Source organism: Lepus europaeus, chromosome 5 (assembly GCF_033115175.1).
Source record: "Lepus europaeus isolate LE1 chromosome 5, mLepTim1.pri, whole genome shotgun sequence".
NCBI lineage: Eukaryota > Metazoa > Chordata > Mammalia > Lagomorpha > Leporidae > Lepus > Lepus europaeus.
In genome coordinates this window covers 25,763,362-25,790,516 of record NC_084831.1, presented here as the reverse complement: position 1 = coordinate 25,790,516, position 27,155 = coordinate 25,763,362, and the positions used below count along the sequence as shown (strand labels likewise).

Sequence of the window (27,155 nt, the reverse complement as noted above, 5' to 3'; positions counted from 1 at the left end):
TAAAACTCCATAAAATATTCCAAACAGATCAAGGCAGCACTGCCCTGCCTAAAACCAAGAGCAGCATCTCCAAGCCGATGAGGTCAGCCTTATCTGAGACCACTCCCTGGAGGCAGAGTCAGCTCACACAGGCTGACACGTGGACTCGGCTCCAGCACCAGTCTCTCTGCTGGGCCCCGTACAGGCAGGTGGAGCTGAGTCAGAACTCTGAGCCTCCCAGCCCCATCTCCCTCACTTGTAAAGCAGCGATAACACCACCCAATGCACCGGCTAAATTCCAGAGTAGATGATCACTACTAATTCCTAATCATTATTTTCCCAGCAGCCTTTTTATCGTTTTCCATTGATAACTAAGTATCACTATTTTGCCAGTAGCCTTTTACAATCTCAGAAAGAAAACGTTGAGATGGAGTTTCAGAATTCCATCCTTGACCTGTGAAATAACCTCAGAGTTTATCCTTTCCCTTGTGACCATCCCCTGCCCCCCACCCTATCTGGACATGCAGGGAGCTCTTCCCCTCCCCCCTGAACTCCCCGGGGAGGGTCCCTTTGCATCTGCACCTGCCCTCCAGCAGCTCCTGTCTCTGGAGAGCATCCCCACCCAAGTGGTTCCAGGGATGGTAAAGGTTTCTTGTATGGGATTTTCCAGGACCGTGAATGCACACCCGGCATAAGCTCTCGCCTCATTGATCTCATTACATAAACTCATTCTTTAACTTATTATTCCAATTACTGTTTGTCCATGACACCTCCCAGTATTTTCATTATTACATTTGTCTTCTGTTTCACATGTTATTAATAACGCACAGCAATTACAATCACCTCTAATTACCACCAGCCCTGCTGCAGAGTCTGGGGCCAGAGGCATCATGGGAGTGCCTGCCCAGGGGACGCTCCCAGCCACCGTACACGCCCACGCACACACCGCGGGTATAAATGGGATGACCTAGCCTGCACAGTGTGACCAGCACTATTCCCAGCTGAGTGGGAGATGGACAGCCATGGGCTCTAATTCATGATGTGACTGAGAGGGGGGTATGGAGAGTGACACGGCCTCTGACCTCAGGGGCCCCTGATTTTTATGTGGGAGAGACAGCCCTGACCCCAGAAGACCCCCCTGTCTGCCACACAAAAGACATGGTCTTGTCCTTGGAAGTCCCCGCGTGATAGAGAAGACCTGGCCCTCGGCCCCAGGAGCCCCAGACTGATGGCTGAGACGCGGCCCCTGCCCTTAGCGAGCCCTTGTCCGACAGGGACGACAGAAGTCACAGCTGTCTGAATCAGCAGCAAGCAATTTCTGGGGCCCGGGACTGTTTGTTTCCCTGGAACACGGATTTGTTTCCATTTACGCTGGTGTTTGGCTTCTTGGTGCATCTGCTCCTCTCTCCTGTTCGTTTGGAAGTTCTACCAGAAGTGAGTGCCATGTCCCTCCACCCTCCGTGCCCCCTCCTGGTACCCAAGACAGAGGCCCTGGCAGGGACTCGGGACCTGGGGACTGGCCAGGAGCTGGCCACATCTGACGCTCTTGGCCTTGCTTCGTCCCTTATCAAGCTGCTGAGCATGTGGGAAAGATGAGGAGGTCACGCTGGGGCAGAGGTCAGGCACTCAGCTATGATGCGGGATGCCAGGGCCGGGAGGGAGGGCCAGAAATATGCCAAGGCTGTGCTCAGGAGAGGCTGACTGACAGGGACTGGGCAGAGGGCAAGAGCCATCAGGAGTGAAGAGGAGGCTGCAGACCACAGGCAGCTAAGGCAGGATTCGCATCAGCGCCCTGGGATTCCTGCCAGTTCCCAGAATGCAGGCAGTTATGGCCCCGTACAGAAGCAGGTGAGCCGCAAAGATTCCCCTAGAGTAGGTGAAGAGACGGAGGAAGAGTAACACTGGTTAGAGACGTGGTAGTTACTCACCACTCCCCATGTGGTCAGCTGTCTTACACCTAAAGCCACGTGCATTTATTCTCTGTGGTCCTACGAGGATGATGATGTCCAGATGAAGGCAGATGGAAGAGACTGAGGTCAGAGAGGTGAGATAACTCCTCTGTCTGACGCCAAAGTCCACACCTATCCCGCTGCCCCATGCCTCTTCCTGGACAAGGGAAAGGTGTGTTAGCCCAGAGACAGTGGAGAGATGCCCCCAAGTGCTGCCCAGGGGCCCCTGAGTAACAGGTGTTTAAATGTGCACGGCCCCCAGCAACCCCTCCAAGTCCCACCCTCATCTGAGGGCCCCCAGGAAACTCACACCATGGCCCCGATACTGTCTGGTCCCAGCCCAGTGCATTCATCGTGATACTTGGTGGGTTTGCAAACAGAATGAGTTTAAAGTATTGCAGAGCTGATGTCTCCTCCAAGATAAATAAGTGAGGACTTGTGTAAAGCCTCAGGAAACAAGCTGGGTCTGAGCTGGACAGGCCAGGGAGTAGGACGTGCCATAAAGCAGGGTCTTGCAGGAGGCATGGGGTTGCCGTCTTGGAAGGACTGAGAGCAGCCGTGAGGGTGAGAGAACCCGAGCAGACAGCCCACTGGAGGCGTGGTTTCCCAGCTTCCACGTGCTCCTCTACCTGGACCCAGAACGCCGTGGCTTAGGGCAGTTAGGATGGACTGCGTGGCCAAAGCAGTGGTTCCTTTATCAGTCTCAGTGTTCTTCTCAGATGGTGCCTAGCGTGAAAAACATTTCAGAGAAAGCAGACTTTCTACCATTAACCCCAAAGATTGAAGGCGTGCTCCAGACTCCCCACGGGGCCAGACAAATCACAGGCCTGCCATCTGGACTTGTATTTCCATCCTCTCGGAACCTAATTATTTTTAGGACTGTACATCTTCTGAGGTCACTGTATGCCGCCGTCATTCATTCGTTCATTTGGCAAATATTTATTTTACAGACCATCTGGGCTAAGCCTTGGAAGTTCAGTGATTCATCAGACATGACCCTGGCCCTCCACTCCCAGTGCGGGTGGGGGATCCAGACAAGAACAAGCAATCCGGGTGCATGATGGTAGGCGCTCTGAGAGGGGCTTCACAATGACAGATCCTAGAGATCCCACTGTGGGCTCCCCAGATTTAACCCTGCCCCTCGGCTGCCCCCCGTTTCATCCACTGGGCCTGCCTTGTCCAGGCACTGCGTGAATGCTGGCGAGGTGGAGATGTGCCCGAGCCCAAGGGCTCCACAGTGCAGCAGAGAAAATAGGAGTGTTACAGACAAGTCGGGCAGGACGTGCTGCCTACCGTAAACGAAGGCTTGGGGACTCTGGGGAGAGGTCACTAATTCTGCACGAGGAGAAACATGTCCCTTGGAGGGTGTGCCCTCATTCACCCTGACTGAACCAATTCCACTGGGACTGTCCTAGAACCTTCACCAGAGCCCCAGGGACACCCTCAGCTTCAGCACCAAGGAGAGGGCGTTCCCAGCCCCCTGCGCTTCATGAAATCAGAGGCTTGGTCTGAAGGTCTAAGCGCCAAGCTCCTCATCTTTAAACCAGGAATGAGCATGGTGCCAGCTCCCACGGGGACCGCTATGCTTACTGAAGTTTGTGTGATGTTTTACCTGCGGGGGCTGGTGATTATTGTTCCATTCGGACCCCTCGTGGCTTCTTCTCCTCTCCTGGCTGTCCCCTCCTCCCCTGACACCCTCCCAGGTCATTTCTGTTGCTCTGAGACTACCTGAACAGGTGTGAGGAAGGGCTGCTTGATATCACAATGAAATCGAAGGGTCTCTGGGGGTTATTTCTATTTCTGCAGAAGAGAGATGGATAAGTAGGAAGGAGAGAGAGAGCACAAGACCAGGCAACACAGTAAGCAGGCAGGTTTTATTTTATTTATTTGTTTATGTATTTATTTATTTTTAAGTTTGGCAGACAGATGTACAGGTACACAGGCTTTGGCCAGTGGGCAGGCAAAGAACTTGCCGTCTTCCTGAGGTTCGCCAGCACTGTGAGCTGTGTTCTGGGTGCAGCTGCTGGGGGTTAATCTGTGATTATTGTGATTCTCTTTCCAGCTGAGTGTGGGAACTCAGTGACGGGCACCCAGGGCACTCTGCTGTCCCCCAACTTCCCCGTGAACTACAGCAACAATCACGAGTGCATCTACTCCATCCAGACCCAGCCGGGGAAGGGGATTCAGCTGAAAGCCAGGGCGTTCGAACTCTCGGAAGGAGATGTGCTCAAGGTAAAACGGTAGACTTGGCAGAGCGTGCATGTTAGCGGTGTGGTGGGGTCAGCACGCACTCGCTTATCGCTGTGTGAACGGCTCGAACTTCCTCCTTCCCACCTGAGTCCCAAGATGCTGCCCTCACTCTTCTGGAGAAAGTGGGGGCCGAAGGAGAATGGTGTGTGAGTGCCTAACACGGTTCTAGAGTTTGCTTAGGAGCTGCCTGCTGGCAATGCATGTGTGACTGAGAGTCGGGTGACTGCATAATAAAGAGTAACAGTGGCTTCACTTGGAGCAGCCAGTGGATCAGATTTCCCACTGTGAACTTGGACCATTGACACAGACAGTGAAGAGCTCCTTCGATGTGTGCATGCGTGCTGCCCTGTGTCAGTACGGGAGCTTGCATATGTGCAGTTCCACATGCGTGTGAATGCCTGGCTGCACATTTTTTTGGTTTGGGGAATCTTGTCTCCCTGCGTGTACTGAGTCAGCAGGTCTCATGTCTGTGCACTTGTGCACATTTTCAGTCTATGTTGGAGTCTGTGTTAAAGAAAATGAATTCAAAGATACGTGTATGAGGAAGAATCACGGAACTTGGATTAGACAGAGCGTTATGGAGAGACAGTTGTTAAGACACTGTGTATGCATATGTCTTGTATTTCCTTGTGTGTGATTAAGTGGATCTCTCCAATAATGTGTGTGTGTGAGGGAGAGAGATCAAAGAGCTGACTTTAGAGAATTTGTTACAGAGCTGCCTTAATCACATGGGTTCTTAGGGAAACCTCATCTAGAATACGTCCATCTTCATCCTAGACCAAAGAGCTTTTAACTTACTCTAATATAGTTTCGTTCCCTGTGACCAAAGAAGTCGTGACATTAGGAAAAGGTTTATTTAAAAGAAAAAATAAGAAAGTTGAAACAACCGGCTGCTGCTCTGGAAAATCCGAAAAGAAACCATCAGTCCCCATCCACTAGGATGCTCTCTGGCCATGGTGACAGCACTGTCCTTTTCGTATAGAGATGATAACTTTGACCCACTCCCTGGGGCCTGTGTCCTCTGGATGTGTGTTTAAAGGTGTCTACCCCTCCCTGAGAGGATGCCCTCATTAGATGACTGGATGGGTCCGGGTGAAATAGCATAGAAGAGCCCAGTTGGGATTGGGGCCCTCTCTGTGGCTTCCTGGGCCCTGCTTGTCAACCCAACATAAAACACTGTGCACATCCCAGCTAAAGAGCAGAAGACAAGGGCCCTTCTGAGGACCATGTCTGCAGGCATAGCTCTGGACTCGCACTTCTTCATCCACTTGTTCATCAGTCACAGCAGAACTTGGAACAGTAGGGTCAGAGGGACCCCCTTCTCCACAGAGGGTCAGATGGAAGGAGTGTGAGCTGACAGTCACAGGCCTCCTTGGGTGAAGGCCATTAGCAACAAAAGGCAGCTTTGTGGCATAGGATAATTGGGGGTTTAGAGGGGAGTACACGCAGGGGTTCTGTGCACATGGTCTGATAGGAGAGGCAAAAATGGCTGCCAGGTTGCTGGAGGTCACAAGGAGTACACCAGCACCAAGCTTCCTCTCCAGGGTGGTCTAGATTCAGAATAGCACCTAAGACAGAGACAGCAGGTGCACACATATAGCTGCACTGTCAAGGGCCTGGCCTCCTAGCTTGATGGGAAGCTATGTAGACAGACACAACAGAGACTTTCCAAGGCAGTCAGGCTGGGGCAGAAAACCTAGGTCAGAGACCAAAAGGGCTCACACAGGGTGCAGCACCCAGGCAGTCTGCAGGTTGGGGAAAAGGGGGCCAATCCCCGCCTTTCCTGGGGAGGACCGTCTCAGAATGCAGACTTCGTCTCTGCGGCCATGCGCCCAGCTGCCCTGGGAGCAGTCTTCCAGTATGGGGCTTGACCTTGTTGACAAAGTCCTCCTCCTGCCTCTGGGTTCCTTAGCATCCTCAGAAGGTCAGACAGTGGTTTCTGTGCTGAATGAAAGGCCATGCAAGGGACCCTGTGATCCCAGAGCATCTAGAACGAGGTCCCGAGGCAGTGGTGGGGAAGGAGGCAAGGAGCAGAGGGCGATAGGGGTGCCGTCGCACATCCCTTCCTGTCCTGGCCCCCAGCTCAGGACCCCTGGCCCTCCTGTGAATGGGGATGAGAACTGCTCCACAGCTGGGGTTTCCCAAATGGGCTGCAGAACCCCTCTGCACCTCCGGTTGGTTGTCGAGGCTCTGATGTTGAAGGCTGTCACTGGGATCCGCCTCAACACAGAAACGTGCAGAAGGAACCCGGTGCATCTTGCTGTTGCCCTGGTGCTGCTGGCCTGTGTCCCAGACCCTGGCATATCCCTACTCCCAAGGATTTGCCCGTTCTACCAAAGCAGCCCTGATCCACACCTGAACCAAGGAAACCTGTGCCCTCCTCCACACCTCACTTCCCTTCCAAGACACAGTACTTAATGGTCCGACAAACCCACCAAACCTCCAGTGTTGCATTTCTGACTCTTGAAACACCTGTTTTGTCACATTTGTAACCCTCAATGTCGTCCTTACCACCCCACAATCCATGTGGTCCTTGCTGCTTCTGCATCTATGATGTGATCACAAGAGGAAGGGCCTTTACCTGCCATAGTATGGAAAGATGACTTCTAGCTCAGACGGCAAGGGAAGGTATATAACACCTCCTCTCCAGGGTCCCTTCAGAATGGCCGAAGGGACATAAAGATGGGAAATTAAGCAAGGGTGCTTTTCATGAACAGCTTAAAGAAATTTCTGACAGATTGGATACCCAAGGAAAAAAAAGAGAAAGGGCCTAATCAAGGTACGGTTGCCACAAATGAAGTAAGATCCCACATGCTTCCCAGGTGGTAATGAGCAGGAAACTGGAATCAAGTGCCAGAAATCAAGTGCCAGAAACCTTCAGGAAAAAAAAACAAAACAAAACATCAAAGACAACCTCATTCAGAGCAGCAGAGTCTGAGGGCCTGTGGACTACGGACAGGGAACAGGTGCCAGTCGTACCAGCTCCTCTGGAAGTACGCTAGGTCTGAGAGACCACAGAACCAGAATTTGCCCTGGACATGGACCCAGGCCTTCCTTTGGCTTCTGATGGCGAGCCAGGAAAACAGCATCCTGCTGTGTACAGGCCACACACACACACACACACACCCTCCAGCCCAGGAACAGGAAATGCACACACAAAGACACACACACACACCCTCCAGCTTGGGAACAAGAAATGCTCCTGCCGGGACCTCTGTTGGCCTTGCTCTTCTGCCCTCCCTCAGAGACTGGGAATGGTTCCCTTCTCCATTTCTCCTCTCCCTCCATGATGCTGTGCCAACAAGGAGTTAACTGGACTCAGGTAAACTATTCAGCAGGTCAGAAGAAAGGGAACTCTCTGAGAAAGCAGCGCTAATTACCCCTCTGGAAGCAGCAGAGAAAAGAACCATGTTTTTAAAAGCTCCTAATTTGTATTCTTAACAGGATTGGAGAGAATATTATATTTATGGCGCAAAACAGGCAATAATGCAAACAGAGCTATCTGAGATGAGGAAAGATTGAATAGAGATGAAAAACATGATCACCCAATTAAAACAGGGAGCAGAGGCAACGAGCGGAGACAGAAAAGCACAGAGAAGTGGAATCAGCTTATTGTAAGATAAATTTGAGAATTTCTCCCACATCTCACAAGGAAATGAAAAAGAGGATTCTTTTATATTAATAAAATGCACAATCAATCCACAGTAAAATTTTATGTGCCAAATAACATAGTATGAATAAATTAAATAAAAAGTGCCAGAAACGTAAAAAATTTTAATAAAGTTACAGTCGTTGTAGAAGATTTTAATATACTTCTGTTAGTCTTTGACATATCATCTAGGTTGAAAATAAATAAGAATTTGGGTAGTTCGAGTAATATAACTGAGTAAATCCAAAGAAAGTAGGAAAAAGATTCTTTTAAAGACAAAGGGAAAAGGAAACCAATAAACAACAAATTATCAACAAAACTGTCTCATTCAACAAATTATCAACAATAAATTATCAACAAAACCATCTCTGATCAGGCAGGCCTGATCAGAATGTAAAGGTGTCAGACAAGTGTAACATTAAGAATGAAAAAAGGAAGATATTTATAGTTGAAATTATGGAAATAAAAAAATGAATATCTATCAGCCAAGGCATCTGAAAGATCAAACAAAATGAAAGTTTTGTTTGTTATATTGGAGGGACAGATGGCCGGAGAGCGCCTACCTGCCGGTCGACCCCCAGATACCTGCACTGGCCAGGGCTGGGCCAGGCCGAAATCAGGAGCGGGGGCCTCAGTCAAGGTCTCCCCTATGGGTGTCAGGAACATACCTGAGCCCTCCCCTGCTGCTTCCCATGTGGTAATGAGCGGGAAACTGGAATTGGGAGCAGAGCCAGGACTTGGACCCGAGTACTCTCGTGGGAAACAGGCACTCCAACCAGTGTCTCACATAGGCGGGCAGCATTTCTGCTGCCAAGGGCCATTTGGATATTATCACATCATCCACAGGCCATACAAAATTACCGTCTTAAAAATTAGCCTGCATTAGGCTTATTGAGTTATGAGTCCCACCTGCAATTGCCTTGGCAGAGCCAGACCCAGTCAGTGATTCCACGGGCCTTTTACAGCCCATGGGCCAGATGTTCCCGACCCCTGTAAAATGCCCAACCCAGAATGCAAGAGTTTTTACAGATGAAAGGTACTGATGTTTAAAAACGGAAATCTGAATAAACCCGTAGCCATTAAACTATTGGAATTCCCCAGTAGCCTCTCCCAAAAGCCCCAGGCCTAAACTGTTTTACAGGTAAGCTGTAACAGATCTCCAAGAAATACTGAATACTGCAATAATCAAACAGTTTCAGAACAGAGAAGATCCATCCTCAACTGATTTTCTTAAATGAGGCAGAGTAGAAACCTTGACATCAAAGGACAGAGCAGAGGTTGCCAGAGGCTGGGGAATGGAGAGGCAATGGCCAAAGGGTCCCGAGGTTCAATTAGCGGGGAGGAGCAAGCTTTTTTCTTAAGATCTATTGCACAACCTGGTGGGTGTAGTAAATAATAATGTTCTGTACATTTCAAGGTCACTAGGAGAGTAAATTTCAAATGTTACCACCCCAAAAGGTGATATGATGAAAGATGATGATGTTAACTAATTTGATTAATTATTTCACATTACATTCATAAACCATAATGTCACATTGTACACCCTAAATATATGCAACTATAATTTGACAATTTATAATTAAAATAAAAATTTAAATAGTGGCAGAAAGTAGTTGGCCAGTCCTACGTATGTGCGTCCTTCATCGATCGGATCATCGACCCCAGATGCAGTATCAGCTGTGTATGAAAACAGAGAGGACCAAGTAGGCCCAATTCCAGGAAGGTAAGGACATGTCAGCAGCAGCAAAAGCTGAGTTTGTGGTGGCTGCTGGTTCAGGCTGCCCCTGGGACACCTGCCTTCCACATCAGAGTGCCTGGTTTGATCCCAGCTTTGCTATTTCTGATCCAGCTTCCTGCTAATGTACCTGGGAAAGCCGAGGATGATGGCCCAAGTATTTGAGTCCCTGCCACCCATGTGGGGGACCCATGATTAAGTTCCTGGTTCCTAGCTTCAGGCTGGTCTAACCTCTGCTGATGTGGGCCATGAAGCAGCAAATGAAACCTCTCTCTCTCTCTCTCTCTCTATCTCTATCTCTTTTCATTTCTCTCTGTCACTCTGCCTTTTGAATAATAAACTAATATTTAAAAAAAGAATAAGTGATAATGTTGTTAGACAACCCATATGAAATTGTCATTTTTGTAGGAGAAAGCTCCTCAAATATTGACAACTTCTTCATGTGGTTCAAATTCATATCAGGGTTGGAAGAGATCACATGATCCTGCTAACACAACGAAAACATCGTATAATAAAACACAGTGCTCATTCGTGACTTTTTTAAATCTCACCAAATTATGATTGTGGCATTCTGAATTTGATTAAACAAATGTTTCTACAAACAGCTTATGGCAATTCTCATACTTAACAAAACTTCCTGAGGATGCCCAGGAAAGTCAAACTAGTAGTTCCATCTCCAGTACTATTCGGAGTTTTCCATATGGTGTTGAAGATCCAAGCCATTGCAATTATCCCTCTCTCAAGCCCTATAAAAATCAGAAAGCATTATAGAAAAATCACCTGTTTTATTTAGAAAATCCATAAGAATGTGCTAATCAACTATCAGAACCAGTAAGATAATCCAGCAAAGCTGCTTGTATTTCTACAACCAATTAAGTAATCAGGGGGGAAAATTCTCATTCATAATAGAACAAACTTGAAGCCACCTAAAAATAAACTCCCCCAAAATGTGTGTAATCCTTACTGAGAAAATTACACAACTCAGTTTTGAAGCTGCTATCAATAAAGTAAGTGCCGGGAGACTCCACGCACATGGGTGCCGAGAGGATATGAACAGGCAATTCACAGAAGAGAAAGGAGGCTTGCTGATAAATATAGCAAATGATGCTCAACCTCGGCGGTAATCAAGGAAATGTGAATTCAAATGAGGTACCATTTCACACCCATCAGATCGGAAAACACCATAATGCCTGTACGTACCAATGTTGGCAAGGACATAAAGCAGTGAAAACCGTCGCTCGTTGCTAGCGAGAGTATTCGGTGTTTCTCGTCATAGAGCAGGCTGGTTCTGTCTAACCGCCCCTGCACCCAGCCTCTCCAGCTAGATGCATGCCCTAGAGCACACGTGTGCCAGCAGACCTGCAGGAACATGATAGAAACACTGCACACACTGAAAGGGCTGCACTCGCCATGCTGGCTGGGAGACCAGTGCCTTGCAGGCCCGCCTCATTCCATGTAACGCCTGTGTCTAGGTGCCCATGGATTTCTCCTGGAGGCCTTCCCATCGCCTGCAGAGAGTGAGGAAGTAGACCTCCAGGCAGTGTCCTGTTGGTAAATAAATGTGTGCAAAGGCCTACTTCCCAACAGCAACCAAAACTATAGCAATACCCAGGAACACATACAGAGTTTTACCAAGACATACTCGTAAAAAGACAACTTGATTAAATGCACCAAGAGAATGTGCCTGGGTAAGAAGACTGCACGTCACGCAGATACCTTCCTTTCTCATATCAATCCGTACATTTCATGTAACTCAGACCTGCACAGGCTGTGTTTTCTTAGGAGGTTTTTTTTTTTTTTTTTTTGACCTAGAAAGTTTCTTCTCAAGTTTATCTAGAATATATATGGGAGAATATTTTTAAAGTTAAAAGACAAACAAGGACTTTTCCTACTAAATATTTAAATATGTGGTGAAGTTACAATAGCTAAAACATTGTGGGCTGTGTGCAGGAATAGATAAATGTGACAGAATAGAAAACTGACAAAACCAAATTTATGTAATTATATCTAAGTGATGTATGTGGGGCGGGTGTTTGCCCCTGGAAACCTCTGCATCCCGTGTTGCAGTGCCTAGGTTTGCGTCCTGCCACCACGCCCACTTCCAGGTTCTCGAGATGACCCCAGGAGGCAGCAGCTGATGGTCGGTAGGTTAGATTCCTGGCTCATCCTGGCCCAGGCCTGGTTGTTGTAGGCATTTAGAGAGTAAAACAGTGGATGGTAGTGTTTCTCTCTCTCTCTCTCTCTCACTCTCTCACTCTCTCACTCTCTTACTCTCTCACTCTCACTCACTTTTTCTCTCTTTCCCTCTCTCCTCTCTTTCTCCCTCCCTCCCTCCCTCTCCTTCTCAAATAAGTGAAATAAATAAATAAGTACTTTAAATTATGTATATAATTAAAATGGATTTAAATTGGTGGTAGGTGAAATATGTTACAAAAAGGGTTTGGATAAATGACTTAACGACCAAGGAGAACCAACAGAATTTTTTATATCATATGCCAAAATAAATTCCAGGTGGGTCTAAGGATAAAAATACAAGAAGAAACCTTTGGTTTATTTTTTAATCCCACGTTTCCTGAGTGCCTCTTATATGCTGGGGCACATATACTGAACACTGATATGTGGGCAGTTATATTATGGATTGGGTTAATTGTATGATAGAAATCCCTGGAGCTGTTTAAATACTGTTATGTAAAGTAATTACTTGAAAAAATATGCACATTCTATTAAGTGAAAGAATAGATTGCCACACGGTATCTATAGTTAATCTTTTAAAAAAAAAAAAATCTAAGATCTCTGTGCAAGGAAAGACAGAGAAGGATGAGTGATGAGTGCCGAGAGCTGTTCTCCTTTCTTTGGCCGTTAAAGTTCTTCTGCAATAAAAATTTTACTGTAATGACAAATACAAATAACGTTTTTGTTCTTAAGGAATTAAAATGAATTATGTTTCAGAATTAAGGAAGAAATTCTGTTCCCATTATAGTTTTTATTAATTAACAATAATTTCTAAGTACTCCTGTATATCCAGTGACTCTTTGAATTTCCAATTAGCCTATAAACATCATGGTGTTTTTAAATCAGGATCCAAATGCCCACACGTTGGATCCATGGTATCAGATTTTTTTTTTAACTCTAAAGATCTGTCCCTCCATCTCTTTTCTTTTCCTCGTTGTGATTTATTTCTTGAGGAAGTCTAGTCATTTGCTCAGTGGATTTTTCCACATTCTGTAGCTTGCTCTCTTCCAGGATATCACTTCATTTGTTCCTCTGCCCTCAGTGTTTCCTGTGGGCCGGAAATTAGATCCAGTGTCTTGATCTGATCGGGTGTGAGGTTTTTGGCACGCTAACTCCCACGTGACGGTCTGTCTCCCATTAAGAAGCACACGTGGCATCTGGTTGTCTTTCTTGTTGGAATGTTAGCAAGCCCTGCTGATTAATGCCAAGACTGATCAATTCCAGCACATGTTTGAATTGGTAAGAGTGCTTTTGTAGCCACGTGGATGCAGCAGTGGGCTAAGCTCCTTGAACGGTGTCACGGCAGTGTCAGTTGGAACCCCAGAATTCTCCCAGTCTATCGATGACATACAGCAAATGCACATGGAATCTGGAAACAGATTTGAGGCGCCCAGGAGCCGCAACAAATCTCTGTAATATACAGCGCTGTTAGCTTGAAGGATGGCTTCTTTTAGAAAGCTGTGCTTCATAAGTAGTGGAATGGAAATATTATTCCAATTTGCTGGCAGCTGGCACCACATCGTGTGTCATGCACAAATATTCATCACCCACCCATAGATCCCATCTTTGATATTTACCAAAGCACCAGGGGGTCTTTCACTCAGTCACAACTTCTGTTGTTATTTGTACAATTATCCAGAAAGGAGCAGCAACCTCGAAACCTGGGGAGCCAGTTCATTATTGTGATGATTGTTGTGTTTCCTGGCGCTCAGAAGTTCAGAGGGACAGATGGGAATCGGGGAAGCCAGCTGCCTGTGCCATTCCACCCTTGGCAAGCCCAGCAGGCCCTCACCAGGGACCTCACTTTAGGAGGGAAGTGGCAGAGGCTGGGCTCCTCTGGGAAGGGGATGTGCTGGTCATTTTAACCCCATCCTGCCTGGATCCCAGGATGGCCAACACAGGCCACTGCCAGTGGGATGGGCTCAGGTGGGAGCATGGTTGTCTCCCCTCCTGGAAAGATGGGACTGAGTGTTTAGCCATGAGCGTTGCTGAATGCTCTCAGCCTGCCCGTCTGCAGAAACAGATGGTTTGGGGCATCAGGCAACCCCCACCAGGCTGCTGAAGAGTAAGCTGGTGCCATATGGGGGTTGAGGGAACAAGCACAGATCTCCACTGGAAAGGTTAGGATAGCAAGCAGCTCCCAAGACTAGATTCACACGAGCTGTGGACTGGGCGCAGATTGCACACCAAGGGGAAACCATGTCACTTGCTCAGTGGTGGCTTCACTCTGCCATTCTGCTCGCATCTGGCGACTCACGGCCCCTCTGACAGTTGCTGTCAGCACTAGGCTCTGGGGATGTGGGCTGTGGGGGAAGAAGTTTTTCCGAACAAACAAGGCCATGCTGATGACAGTTTGTTGGGGGGGGCGGGTCTCTCCTGTGTCCAGGTTTACGATGGCAACAACAACTCCGCCCGTTTGCTGGGGGTCTTCAGCCGCTCAGAGATGATGGGGGTGACTCTGAACAGCACGTCCAGCAGTCTGTGGCTTGATTTCATCACGGATGCTGAAAATACCAGCAAGGGCTTTGAACTTCAGTTTTCCAGTAAGTCTTCCTTGCATCCAAGGAGGCCATGAAGTCCAGCTCTTCCATTTCATTCATTCATTTGAACTTCTACATTTCCACTGTACCCAAAGAAGGAGCTCTTAATGACTTTTTTTAAGGTTTATTTATTTTATTCAAAAGATAGAGGGAGAGACAGAGACTGAGAGATCTTCCATCTGCTGTTCACTCTCCAAGTGGCTGCAACAGCTGGAGCTGAGCTGATCTGAAGCCAGGAGCCAGGAGCTTCCTTGGGGACATCCATGTAGGTGCAGGGGCCCAAGCACTTGGGCCATCTTCTACTGCTTTCCCAGGCCATTAGCAAGCTGGATTCGAAGTAGAGCAGCCAGGACTTGAACTGGCACCCATATGGGATGCCAGCGCTGCAGGTGGAGGTTTAACCAACTACACCACAGCACCAGCCCCACTGTTATGACGGTTTTCAAATCTAGCAAGTCTCCGTCAGCTGCTGAGTGGCAGTAAAATGTGCTGCCTCCATATGGTGGAATACTGTTAGCCTGCAGGGAGGAAGGAAGTGCTGACACTTGTAGACGTTACAGTAACGGAGACCCGACCACGAAGGCCACATGTCATGTGATTCCGTTTGCACGAGCCGTCCAGAATAGGCACATCAAGGAGACAGAAAGCAAATGAGCACTTGCCAGGACAGAGGTAGAAAACACATATGGTGCTTCCACCCATGGTGATGGGAAGGCCCTAAAACCGACAGCGATCGCAGTCCCACAACTCCGTGAATCAACGGAATGACATTGAATGCATTGTACACGCTAAGTGAGTGAGTTAGATCTCAGTAAATCTGCCAGGGAAAACAGCTCAAGGAGCTAACTCAAGATCCCCTCGCTTGGCCTCGACGCTGCTGACAGAGGGGTCTTTGCCTGTTACAGAGCTGGTTCCGTGGAAGAGGATTAAATAGAGTCTCACTTGAATTCCATCTCCATTATCTGAAAACTGTGTGAGTTTGGAACAATTTATTTAACCTTCCCTGAGCCCATGCTCTCAGATGTAAAATGTAGATAATTAGACCTCTCCATAAGACTCCTGTGAATAACAAATAAGAGAGGACACACGCAAGGCACCATGGAGCAGGAGCTCCAGATGAGTCTGCTTGTCTTCCTCCAGCCTCTTTCAACAGCGCATGTTTAAGCAGGATGTAATTGAGCCTTTAAACATGCATTGAAAGTGACTTTTCCATATTGCCCTACCCCATCAGTGAGCAAAGTGGAAGGAACAGCTCCCGCTAGCAGAATGCTCTGGGGTCAACGAAAGAAATAGAAAATGCAGCCCCTAGACCTGAAAAACTATTAAACGCTGAAGTCATTTACATCTGTCAACAGGGGACCACAGCCTCCCCAGCACTCTCTCAACCTAGCCTAGGAACGTGGAGGGAATCCCCTGAGAAATATGGAGGGACCCCTAAGTGGCGAGGCCATCAGCACTTCAAGACAATACGATGGTGACGTCTTCCTAGAAGACGTGGCCTCCAAGGGAGGTGAGGACACTGGCTTCCTGCCTCTTTCCATCTTGTTCATTTGGCCTCTCTTCTCATTCCCAGGTTTTGAGCTCATCAAATGTGAGGATCCAGGAACGCCCCAGTTCGGCTACAAGGTTCACGACGGCGGTCATTTTGCAGGGAGCTCTGTGTCCTTCAGCTGTGACCCTGGCTACAGCCTGCAGGGCAGTGAGGAGCTGCTGTGTCTGAGTGGGGAGCGCAGGACCTGGGACCGGCCTCTGCCCACCTGTGTCGGTAGGAGGCTTCTTGTTCTTCTAGGTGCCCCTGGGGCTCCTCTAGCCCCGAGCTCCAGCCCCGAGCTCCTTAAGGATCTTTAGGGCCCGAGGGCCATCTCCCTGGACTGAATCCTCCTGGTAACAGGCATCATGGCTCACCTGCCCCATTTCTCCATTTTCTCATTTTCACACCTCATTATACCGTATGGCAGCACAGTCAGGAGGTGGCTTGCCGTTGTCACACAGTTAGCCAGTGCGACCACAGCCAAGCCACACCCTCAGAACTATCATGCGGGTGATGGAGAAGAAGTGGGAGAGTCCGTGCCTGGATTCCAGGTCTGCTGTGACACCAAGGCTCTACCGAGACTCTTGCTCGTTCTGGGTCCCGGTCTCCCTCTAGGCAGGGTGGGCTCGTGTTCCCCTTTCTGGAGGGGCATTAGAACAAAGCAGAAGATAACAAACAGGACTTGGTCTCATGCTTTAAAGGGAATGCAATAATGAACTCTCCTTGAAGCCTGTGGCTCTTCTGGAATGTCAGCAGAGGCCATCCAGGGGCTTTGTGTATTTGACACAGGACGAGAGGCAGTGGGCCAAGGCAGAAGTGGGGAATAGGCAACAGCAGTCATCCCGTTTTTCCGGACTTCATACCTCCCTGCAGGTTAGGATTCACACCAGCCTGCTTCATCCTGTTGCCCCTTTCCATCCCCTTCTCCACCTCGCACAATCTCAGTGGGTCCATGCAGAACTGGCTCATCTTGGGAAACCACTGAAGTGCCTACCAAGCTCTGGTTGCCAGAATGGACACAAGTGCATGTCTGGGTATGCGGGGGGCAAATAAATGAGACGAGAAAGAGCAAAGCCTGTTGCATGCCCTTGGAGAGCCCATACTCCAGCAAGGGGAACGGACAGGGCAGCAGATGATTCTCATGGAAGATAAGCCCTACTTTGAAAAGGGGCTATGTGGACAGAGGAGGGGGGATATGAGAAAGTTTGGTACAGGAAGTGGTATTTCAACGAGTAAGGATTCACCAACGGGGGGAGGAGGTGGGGAGGTGGACGCTCCAGCCTGAGCATGAGCAAGGATGCATCCGCGGTGGGAAGGGCTCATGGCCATCGTTGTCCTTTTCCCCCAGAGGCCTGTGTTTGATCAGAACTCTCAGCGCTGATTTTCAGCAGAGGCTCTCAGGGCAAGGATCTTCAGCCTAAGAGTAAACAGACCAGAGTAGAGGCCTCTCAGTAGCCCCCATGCTCTGCAGTGCCCTTGCCCTTGAGGTTCACCCAGGCTGCAGGCACATCCCTTCCCTTTCTCCCTCTGTTGCTCCTTGTCCCCTTCTCTCCTGCACATGCCAGGCTCCCTGAGAGGCCCTGGGAACACAGGAGGAGCAGCCAGGCAGGTTCCTGCGTCGCCAGACCACAGTGTAGTGCCACAGGCACCCCCGCCAGAGCACGATGAGGCTTCGTGTGATAAGATAGCAGTGTGCCCTGTAGAAGGACTCACTGTGCGCTCACTTTGCAAAGCAGACATGCCAGCTGGCCTGGACTTAGAGGACCCGCTCAAGCGGTGTCTGTGAGAATATTTATACTCTGAATCTTGGAGGCCTTCCCCGTTGAAACTCCCTCTGGCCCCACGGCTGTTTGGGGAGTAATGTGTGTATTTTTACGTAGCGCCATGTGGTGGTGGATTTCACCGTGGGCTACCAGTAGTGACTGCCATGGCCAAAACAGGCAAACGCTGCCAAGCAGACTCTGCCACCCACACAGAGCAGCTGAGGCTCCCGGATGGGAAGAAGGGAGAAGACCGGAAAGAGTAGAGTCCTCCAGTCCTGCCTGCCCCTGCCAGACAGAAGGACTCCATGGGGAAAGAAGCAGAGGTGTCCTTGTCAAAGGGCCCCCAGTGCTACTGCTTCCAAACACATGCTGGGAAGAGGAGGCGCTGCTCCTTCTGGAATCTGCAAGGAAGCCCTAGCCAAGGACAGGCCCCTCAGCAGCCCCCTCCCCTGTTTCTGGGGCCAGAAGGGCATCGCCCTCAAAGTTGTAGCTCATCATGTCTCACTCACACCTGCTCCCTCCTGTAGGCCCGTTCAGCCTGCTGCCTTTCAGTCCGATTGGCATCCACCTGCCCAGCAGCACCAGGCGGGAGGGCTCACGGCCAGGCTTGAGCAGAGAATCCGACCTCCTGAGCAGCCTCACTGCTAGGGCGCTCGCTCCCCTGCCCCTCCTTAGTGGCCCCTGTGTGAAGCCATGGGGCCCATGAAATTCTCGATGGGTCTTCCTGTGACTTTAATCTCGTCCTCTCTAATCTCTTTGAGAACCTTGCTTAATCAATTACGCCCTCTCCCAAACAGCCGTGCGGCACCTCTCCTCTTCACTCGCACTCAAGCTCCCAACAAGCTTCTCTCATTCATTCATTCATCCACCCACACATTCATTCCAGAAGAGGTAACTAAGCTTCAGCAGTGTGCTGAACATGGTGCCCGGCACTCGACGTGCAGCATGGGAAAGACAAGGTCCAGTTTGGGTCAGCCGGTGCCCAGGAAGTGGTATATGTCCTGCGGAGGAGACAGCATGATTTTAGCAATGTGGCACACATGGTATGATAAAAATCTGTCCGTGTTATAATGGAAGAGCAACAAAAGGACAGTGTCAGCTCCCCCTGGAGGGGAAGGAGTATCACAACAGCTTTCACAGGCAGGATGTCAGGCAGGTGCATGGAAGGGCCCGGTAGCCTGGGCTGGTGGGGTTTATCAGACATGACTGGACAAGGGGCTCAGGGAAGGAGCTAGGGAGGACAGAGGGAGCCCTTCTGGAGGGTTCCATGAGCACCGTGTAGTTTGGACTGCACTCGCTCCAGCAGGCAGTGGCACTTCTGCATTTGCTGTGTATCTCTCTGGTGGCGCTGCTGAAGGTGGGCCACTGTGCCAGCCTACAGAAGGGGAGGGCCAGAGCCAGGACTACAGAGCGGATGTGGGAGAAGGGGGCGAGGGCAGGAGGAGCCACCAGCTTCCCTCACAGGGTAACTATTCTGATGGGGCATAGAGATCTCAGCTCTGGTCTCCCTGTCCCCAGATTCAGCCCTTCTGTACCCTTCAGACGCTGCTGTTCACTGTGTCCACTGACGACTCACAGGTGTGAGCACGCAGCTCCCACCCGTAACAGTAAATGGCCAGCAAGCTTACGGATGACGCCCCCTCAACGTGTACTGCTTGCCCAACTTTCTGGCCCTGGCCACCGCCTCTCCGCAGTTCATACCCTGTCCCTTAGCCCGCCATGCTGTCCCACACCTCCAGGAATTTTGTGCATTCTGTTCTCTCTGTCCGCAATGCCCTCTGCCCCCCTCCCCCCCATCCCACCCCAGCTACCCAACCAGCCTGATCAACTCTTGCTCCTACCTTGAGGTTCATTTGATTTTTTTTTTTTTTTGACAGGCAGAGTGGACAGTGAGAGAGAGACAGAGAGAAAGGTCTTCCTTTTGCCGTTGGTTCACCCTCCAATGGCCGCCGCGGTAGCGCGCTGCGGCCGGCGCACCGTGCTGATCCGATGGCAGGAGCCAGGTGCTTATCCTGGTCTCCCATGGGGTGCAGGGCCCAAGCACTTGGGCCATCCTCCACTGCACTCCCGGGCCACAGCAGAGAGCTGGCCTGGAAGAGGGGCAACCGGGACAGGATCGGTGCCCCGACCGGGACTAGAACCCGGTGTGCCGGCGCCGCAAGGCGGAGGATTAGCCTAGTGAGCCGCGGCGCCGGCCTGAGGTTCATTTGAAACCGAGTCCTCCTGTACTCCCCATGCTCCATGCTAGGGGAGATTGGTCACTTTGTCCTCTGGCCGCCACCTGTCACGATTGTGCCTGTGGAGGCATGTAGCATCCACTGGATGGTGAATGCTTGTAGAAAAGGGGGTATCTCCTTGACTTCTGTTCTTCTGGCTCCTTGCCATCTATGAGCAAGTCCAAGTTACCCACATGATCTTTCCTGGGAGGTTGTGAGGCAACCTTCATTTTGTTACATCATTCACCTGCCATACAGTCCACTCATTTAATGTGTATAACTCAGGACCTTTAGCTGTCACTCCCAATGTCCCCTCCCCACAGGTCCTGGCAACCACTGCTTTCCTTTCTATCTCCACGGATTTGCCTGTCCTGGCCATTTCATACACATGAAATCCCACCATGGGTGGTCTTTTGTGGACACACACAGGATAGCCTGATTTCCCGCACTTCCGACAATGTTTTCAAAACCCATCTATGTTGTATCAGCACCTCATTCCTTCCTCTGGCTGATTAACATTCTGTGGTGTAGGTAGACCTCACTCTTCACTTGATGGGCATCTGGGTTGCTGCCACTTGTTGGCTATTCTCAATAACGGTGCTCTGAACGTGCACATTCCAGTTTCGGCATGGACATATGTTTTCGCCTCTTTGATACAGACCCAGGAGGGGAATTGCTCATCATATGGTAGCTGTGCTTAATGCTTCCAGGAGCTACCAAATCATTTTCCAAGGCAGCTGCATCATTTTGCATTTCCATCAGTGATGTAAAAGTTTCTGCTTTCTCCACACCCTCACCTGCACCTGTTACTGTCTGTTTTCACCATAGCCCTCCGAGTGGCCATCATGCAGCATCTCATTGTGCTTTTGATGCACATTTCCATAATAACTGATGATATGAAGCACCTTCTCGTGTGCCTGTTGGCCATTCATGTATCTTCTTTTCAGAAATGTCTGTTCAGGTCCTCTGCCCATGTTTTAATTGGGTCATTTATCTTTTTATTGTCAAGTTGTAAAAGCTCTTCACAGGTTCTGGATACGAGCCTCATCCAGGCACCCCTGCACATACTAAGCTCTGTCCTGTGGGATGGACAAGATGGACTCGGGCACACAGGCAAGAGGAGACACTGACTGACTGCTGGCAGCGCAGGTCACCCCATGCAGCTCACTCTTTTGGGATTTCTTTCAGCTGAGTGTGGAGGGACAGTGAAAGGAGAGGTGTCGGGGCAAGTGCTGTCACCCGGGTATCCAGCTCCCTACGAACACAATCTCAACTGCATCTGGATCATCGAAGCAGATGCCGGCTGCACCATTGGGTAAGTGTCACCAGGCCTTGCTGCTAACACCCTGCCTCGCCCCGCTGACCTCCCATGGAAGCTCTTAGGGTCATGTGGGCTGGTCCCATGGGGAACCTAGAAAGGTCAGTCTCAGCTTCCAATGGCTACTTCCCCAATCCAGACAATTTGCAGTCTACACAGCATTGTTACAGCAGAGTCACTGGTGGCCTGGGTTAGAACACCAGCCCTTCCGTTGACTGTGGGCCGGACTTGGGGCGAGGCCCTAGCCTCTCTGCATCTCACTGTCTTCTTCCATAGAGTGTGCGTCTCGGATAAAGCATGGGAATGGGGCACTGCATGCAGTGTACCCAGTGTAGTGCCTGGAACATACTAGATAGTGGTCACTGCGTGTTCCTCTGATGGCCAGAATCCTGGGCTGACGGCTTCCCTTTCTCAGTGTGAGTTTCCTCGTCTGTAAAAATGAGAATGAAAATGCTTGTGTTTTCGGCTGATGGAGGGACTGAGAGCAAAATCCCTGCAGTGTCTGCAGCTTGGTTGTTTATTCCTTCAGAAATGCCACTTCTTTCCCACGTGAGCACCCGCCTAACAGGAACTTCTTCCTGGAGTCAGAGGAGAAAGGACTGTCACCATCTGCTGAGCACAGGGCCCATCTTCCTAACTTCACAATAGCCCTGTTGATGGGCAACAGTATGGATGAGCCCTAGTAACGAATGGACGTTATTATTTTCCCCATCTTATAGACGAGAGCACCGAGATTCCATGAGCTTGCACAGGGAATCAGAAAGCTGGGAATGAGCCCAGGTGTTGCTGTTCTGCTTGGTGTTGGCAAACAGCAGGGCCTGGAGCTGTGGTTGAGGTTACTGATAAGAAAAAGAAAAACAGCAGGTTGGACTAGCAGTGTGAGCAGAGGCGGGAAAAGAGGATCCAAGGACAAAACAGACGCAGGAAATACCTACTCCAGACTAGCAGAACCGAAACAGGAAATCATGGGGCACAGGAGTGTATGTGAGGAGCCCTCAGCCACAGCCACCGCTATGGAGGTAATAATGCTAAGGCAGCAGAGGTGCCCCTCCAGCTGCCTGAGAGCTGCTGGCAGACAGCCTGGTGGGGCGAGACCCCACCCAGCCGGCCATCCCCGCCAGGGGGCACAGCCTGCACCTGCACACATGCCCTCATGTTGGGCCAGCTCCCTCTCCCCCTCCTCAATCCATTCCTCCCTTCTTCTCTCTCCCTTACTTCATCCTCCTCTCTCCTCTTCCTCCTCCTCTTTCCTCTCCCTCTCTCTCTGCCCGCCACCCTCATCCCCCTCCCTCTAACTCTTTCCTTCCTGCCCACATGCCATGGGGACAGCCAGCCGTCAAGTTGCGGGACTCCGAATTCAGTGAACATGAACAGCTCCACCCCTTGCTTTTTGCCTGAATCCTTGGAATTATCTTTATAGAGTTTTCAGTATGAAAATACTCATCTTCAAAACTTCAACGAAATATTATCAAGTAGCTGTGGGCAGCCCCTGCAGACTCACTCTGTATTCTTCCACCTCCCCAGGTGAGGTCACCACCAACAGCCACCTGTCCTCCTTGTTCTTCAAGATATTGCTTGCGCCGAAATATGCATAAATCAAATGCAATGAGTGTGATTTCTAAAACAAGGGCATCTCTCTGCGTGGCTCAGGCACTTGCGCTTTGTTTTACCACTTAATCATCTATCATCATCTTACTTTGTCAATATGTATAGATCCGCCCTCTCCTCTCGGATGGCGACAGAGAACTCCGTGGTACACACAGCCGTGGCTGATTTAACCACCTCCTGGTGAGAAAGTGGCTCCCTTCCATTTCGCACTCCAGTGAACAGCCTTCGGATTGTTGTGCAATTCCTTCCTTGGGATATTTTCTTAGGAGGAAACTTTTGGTTTATAAAATAGCCATCCAGATATTACAGCAGTGACCACGCCCACCAAAAGGCTGTGCCAAGGCCTGTGGCCCCACGCGCGGCTTCACCAGATACTGTCGGCCCTCCTAGTCTTTACCGCTTAGACCGACAGGAGAACACGGAGCTGTCTGCGGCTTCCAGACCACTCGGGTTGGGGGAGTCTGTCTCTTTGATAGGAGGGCTCAGCTGCGTTCACGTCTAACCTCGCAGTTTGGTTTGCGCAGAATGACCCATGCCTGAGAATTTGCAGGAAGCTGTTATGTGGTCACAGATTTTGTATGTTCTTTTGTTTGTGACTTTCATTTTTACTGCTTTGTGCTTTTTTTTTTTAACTTTCTGGAGCAGTTTTGTTTTATGTGGGTTCTGTGGATATTTAAAAACCTGAAGGGTGCAGGGTTCTATACTCCCCTTGCGTGATGCACACGCCGCCTCTCTTCAGCAACGTATTTATGCTTCTCTATTGCCTGCTCTGATTTTTAGCGTTTCCTGTTGTCGGCACATCTGATTATTGGCTTTGTTTTGCTTCTTGTGATTTGAAAACTCTATTCTCTTTTCATCATGCCAGTGAACTTGTGTTTTCATTAATTCCGTGCTCAACAGTAATTATCCTGTTACGGACTCCCTCTTTATTGTGCAAATCTCGCTTTCGTTTTTTATTGCAAGGAAGCTACATGTTTGGTCTCCAGACTGCGCCATTTGCGTTGTTATCAATGTCTGAGCATCCTGCCTCTCTCTGAGAATACTGTTTACGTCACTTGTGTCTCTCTGAAGTGGTTCGATTCTTCAGCTTGGATTCTTTTAAGTTCCTCCAGCTCCAGTATTCGTTCAGCACCAAGCCATGGCTGAGAGCTGGGTCCTGGAATGCCCTACCCGCCTTCCTTCTTGGCTGAGTTGCTCGGCCAACTCTTTAGGCCCTCTGCCTGCATTCCCTGATCTGTACAAAGGTGACAGGAGACAGCTGCGATGAGGAGTGACTTAGCGTATATAAGGGGACTTCCAAAGTTCATGGGACATGAAATGGGAAGCTGTAAGTTGACTTTTGAAATAGTGGGGTTTTTTTATAATATGTGTGTTCCATGAATTTTTGAGAACCCCTCATGCAGAGTGCTTTCAACAGTGACTGGCTGGCCATTCCCAGATGCTAAGAGCTCCTGCCTGGAGCTGGGGAGCTCCGCGTAGTTGATGATACCCAGGTAGGGCGTGCCTGAGCGCAGCAGGCTGGAGGTCTCCCCTCAAGGAACCTATGTGGTGGTGCTGTGCTGTGGCTGGAAGCAGGTGCGCCAGGCGGCACGGGACGTGGAGTGGCCCCCAGGACAGCCGAGGGACTGTTTCCAGGGGAACAGGCAGGAGAAGACTTTCAGGTCCCTGCTCCCTCTTGCCCAGGCCCTGACCAGGCAAGCAGGCGGGATGGCCACAGGGTCCACGGACAGGGTCACTCCAGAAAGCTGGGTGAGGGTAGTCCTTTTCCAGCAGTGCCAAGGAGGGGCAGTGCAGACTGTAGGGATCTGTGGTCAGGATCACCCCTGAGTGTGCTCCAAGCTGGACAGTGGCCATCCCTGGGAGTGCCTGACACCAGTGGGCTGGCAGACAGGCCCTTCTTGTAACTCAGGTGGTGTCTAGCATCTGATAGCTATGTCTTCCCGAGTGCCAAGAACGGGATGGGTGGCCTGGTGGAGAACAGAGCCGTGAGCTGTACCCTCCAGGCCCTCTCACCTGTGCTGGAGTGCATGGAGCATAGTAGGTCCATCCCACATGGTAGGAACTCTTTGCAATGTCCAGCTTGGGGTCTGAGTTTCCCGCTTAGCCATAAATGGAGCAGCTCAGCTGAGAACTGGAAGAGAAAAGGGCGGCCAAGCCTCTTGCTCTTGACCCTGCCCGTCCACCTAAGATTCACCAAATAGCTCCAGGTTCTGGGTCTGTGAGTATCGTCCCCATTTTATAGATGAAATAATCAAGTCCCAGAGGCCTAGTGACCTTCTTGAGATCTCCCTGTTCCCAGTGATGTGGCTTATGAGCGCATTCTGATGAGCTCCAGGCTCTGCTTTTTCTACTGTGTCCCCGGCCCCGGTCCTGACCCATTCATCCAGACCTGCGTCGAGCACCTTCGCTGTGCCGGAGCCGTGTGGTGCTGCGCAGTGCTGAGCAGGTGTGGGCCGGGCCTTTCCTGCTAGACTTTGGCATTCTAGGGGGGAAAGAGTCAGACAAGCAGGGACCCCCAAGACAAGGCCGATGCTGACGCCAGGAAAGGGGGGTCAGTGGCTGAGAGGGCAGGGCCAAGTTCTGGCTGCCCGCAGGGGTGGAGCTGATGGTTCCAGCCATGGGCAGGAACGCGGGGGAAGCTGAGTGCCTGTCCATGAAAGAGTGTTCCCTTGATGTGTGGGAGCTGGGCACGGGGACAAGGCCGCCTGTGTAGAGGGGCCTGGAGCACCCGGAGTGGGCTCTCCGTGCCACGAGGAGCCGCTGGAACATCTGAAGACAGCGATGACATTCAGTTCAGTTCAAAAACTCGGGGCATGTGCTCCGTGCCAGGCATTCTGCCAGGCCTGAGAGTAGAGATATAAATAAGAAACAAGCTTTCCCCTTGAAGCGCCGGCATCATAGGAATTCTATTAGTTAGTGATGGAAATAGAAACACTGACTGCAGCTGGCGCCAACAGGTGAGGCTGCGCTGTTCCCTGGTGCAGCTGCTCAGGATGCCACAACCTTCCTTCCGGCTCTGCCATCCTCGGGCTTTCGTCCTCGTGGTCACCTGTTGGCTGCTGCAGCTCCAGGCATTGTGTCTGTGTTCTGGTCTAAAAGAAGAGGGAAGAGGAGAGGGTACAGAGCCCTGTCCTCATGAGGGCTCTGTCTTTATTTGGGAAGCACCATGATCCTTAGAGGCGTCGCCCTCTGTCTCATTAGTAGAACTTGCCACGCGTGGCTGAGGGCAAGCGGGGAAGCAGTTTCACTTCGCTCTCACACACTCAAGAGCAGAGACAGATAAGAGGTTCGGCTGTGGAGCGCAGACAGCCCAACCTGCAGTGTCGGCTACAGATGCTAATCAGAGGTGATAAATGCTGTAGTCATAAAGTGCACACAGAACACAGTAGAAAAGCCCCTTGGCAGAGAGTTCAGGATTCTGAGTCACTGAGCATGGGCCCTGCTCTAGCTGCAGGTCAGGGAGCAGTGGGAGTTCAGCGTGCAGGGCCAAGAGCGGGACCTCCCAGGCTTGGGAAAGGCAGGAGGGACTGGGTGTGCACAGCTGCTTCTGGGAGAGCTCCCTGGGCAGCTGAAGTGGCTGTGCTGCAGCAAGACGGGTGGTGGCCAGGAAACCAGGAAGGAGCCCAACGTAATGGCTCGAGGCGTCCTGGTTACACTCAGGACTGAGTTCTGCCCCTTGCCTACAAATGTGGTTGGAATTGAGAGAGCCCTGGATGGCTGCTGTGTGGAGGGGAGAGGGCAAGAGGAAGGGAGGTGCAGGTGGGCTTTCCCTCTAGAGATCGGGGACCCACGGAGGGTGGCGAACTTCTCGCTCGTGGACACCTGGATTTCTGCTCCTCAAGTCCAGCGCCGTGCAGCTCATGTTCAGCGAACAGCCTTTGTTTGCTGACTTTGACCGTGGGCATGCCTCTCCGTGATTAACGCACAGGGCAGTCTGGAGACACCATGCAGCAGGGGTCCTGAGAGGAAGGGCCCAGTGTTGACAAAGCCGTGCCCAGTAGGGCTTGTCCTCCTGCGAGGACACGGGACCAGATGCGACACCTGGCTGTGCCCGAGGCCCAGATCCCCTGCCGCCGTTCAGCTCACTCATAGAGCAGCAGTGTCCCACTGTGGCCAGCGTCATCTCCCTCCAAGCAGCCAGGGGGCAGCTGGTCCGGGGGAGGCAGACGGCACGGCAGGTGAAGCTGTACTCGCAGCTCTGGCGGGAAGCCTGGCCGCGGGTCCAGCAGCTCCCTTTTGAGCAGCCACAGCGAGTTACACTTGAAACAGGGCAAGGCCGTGTACTTGGCCCTGCAGGCGCCGACCTCCCGAAGGGAAGGAACAGATAAACACACACCGTGGGAGAAGTCCTTTGTCGCAGGCAGGAGTTCAACAAATCAAGAAAT

The 27,155-nt window shown here is 50.6% G+C and overlaps 1 protein-coding gene across 1 annotated transcript in view; it reads left to right on the top strand.

Moving 5' to 3' along the window:
• CSMD2 (CUB and Sushi multiple domains 2) overlaps positions 1–27,155 on the top strand; it is a 615,632-nt gene that overhangs the window by 420,550 nt on the left and 167,927 nt on the right. The window contains exons 22-25 of the mRNA XM_062193240.1: positions 3,991–4,160; positions 14,181–14,337; positions 15,908–16,099; positions 21,033–21,159. Coding sequence (XP_062049224.1) covers positions 3,991–4,160; positions 14,181–14,337; positions 15,908–16,099; positions 21,033–21,159 — 646 coding nt within the window. The remainder of the gene's footprint in view (positions 1–3,990; positions 4,161–14,180; positions 14,338–15,907; positions 16,100–21,032; positions 21,160–27,155) is intronic.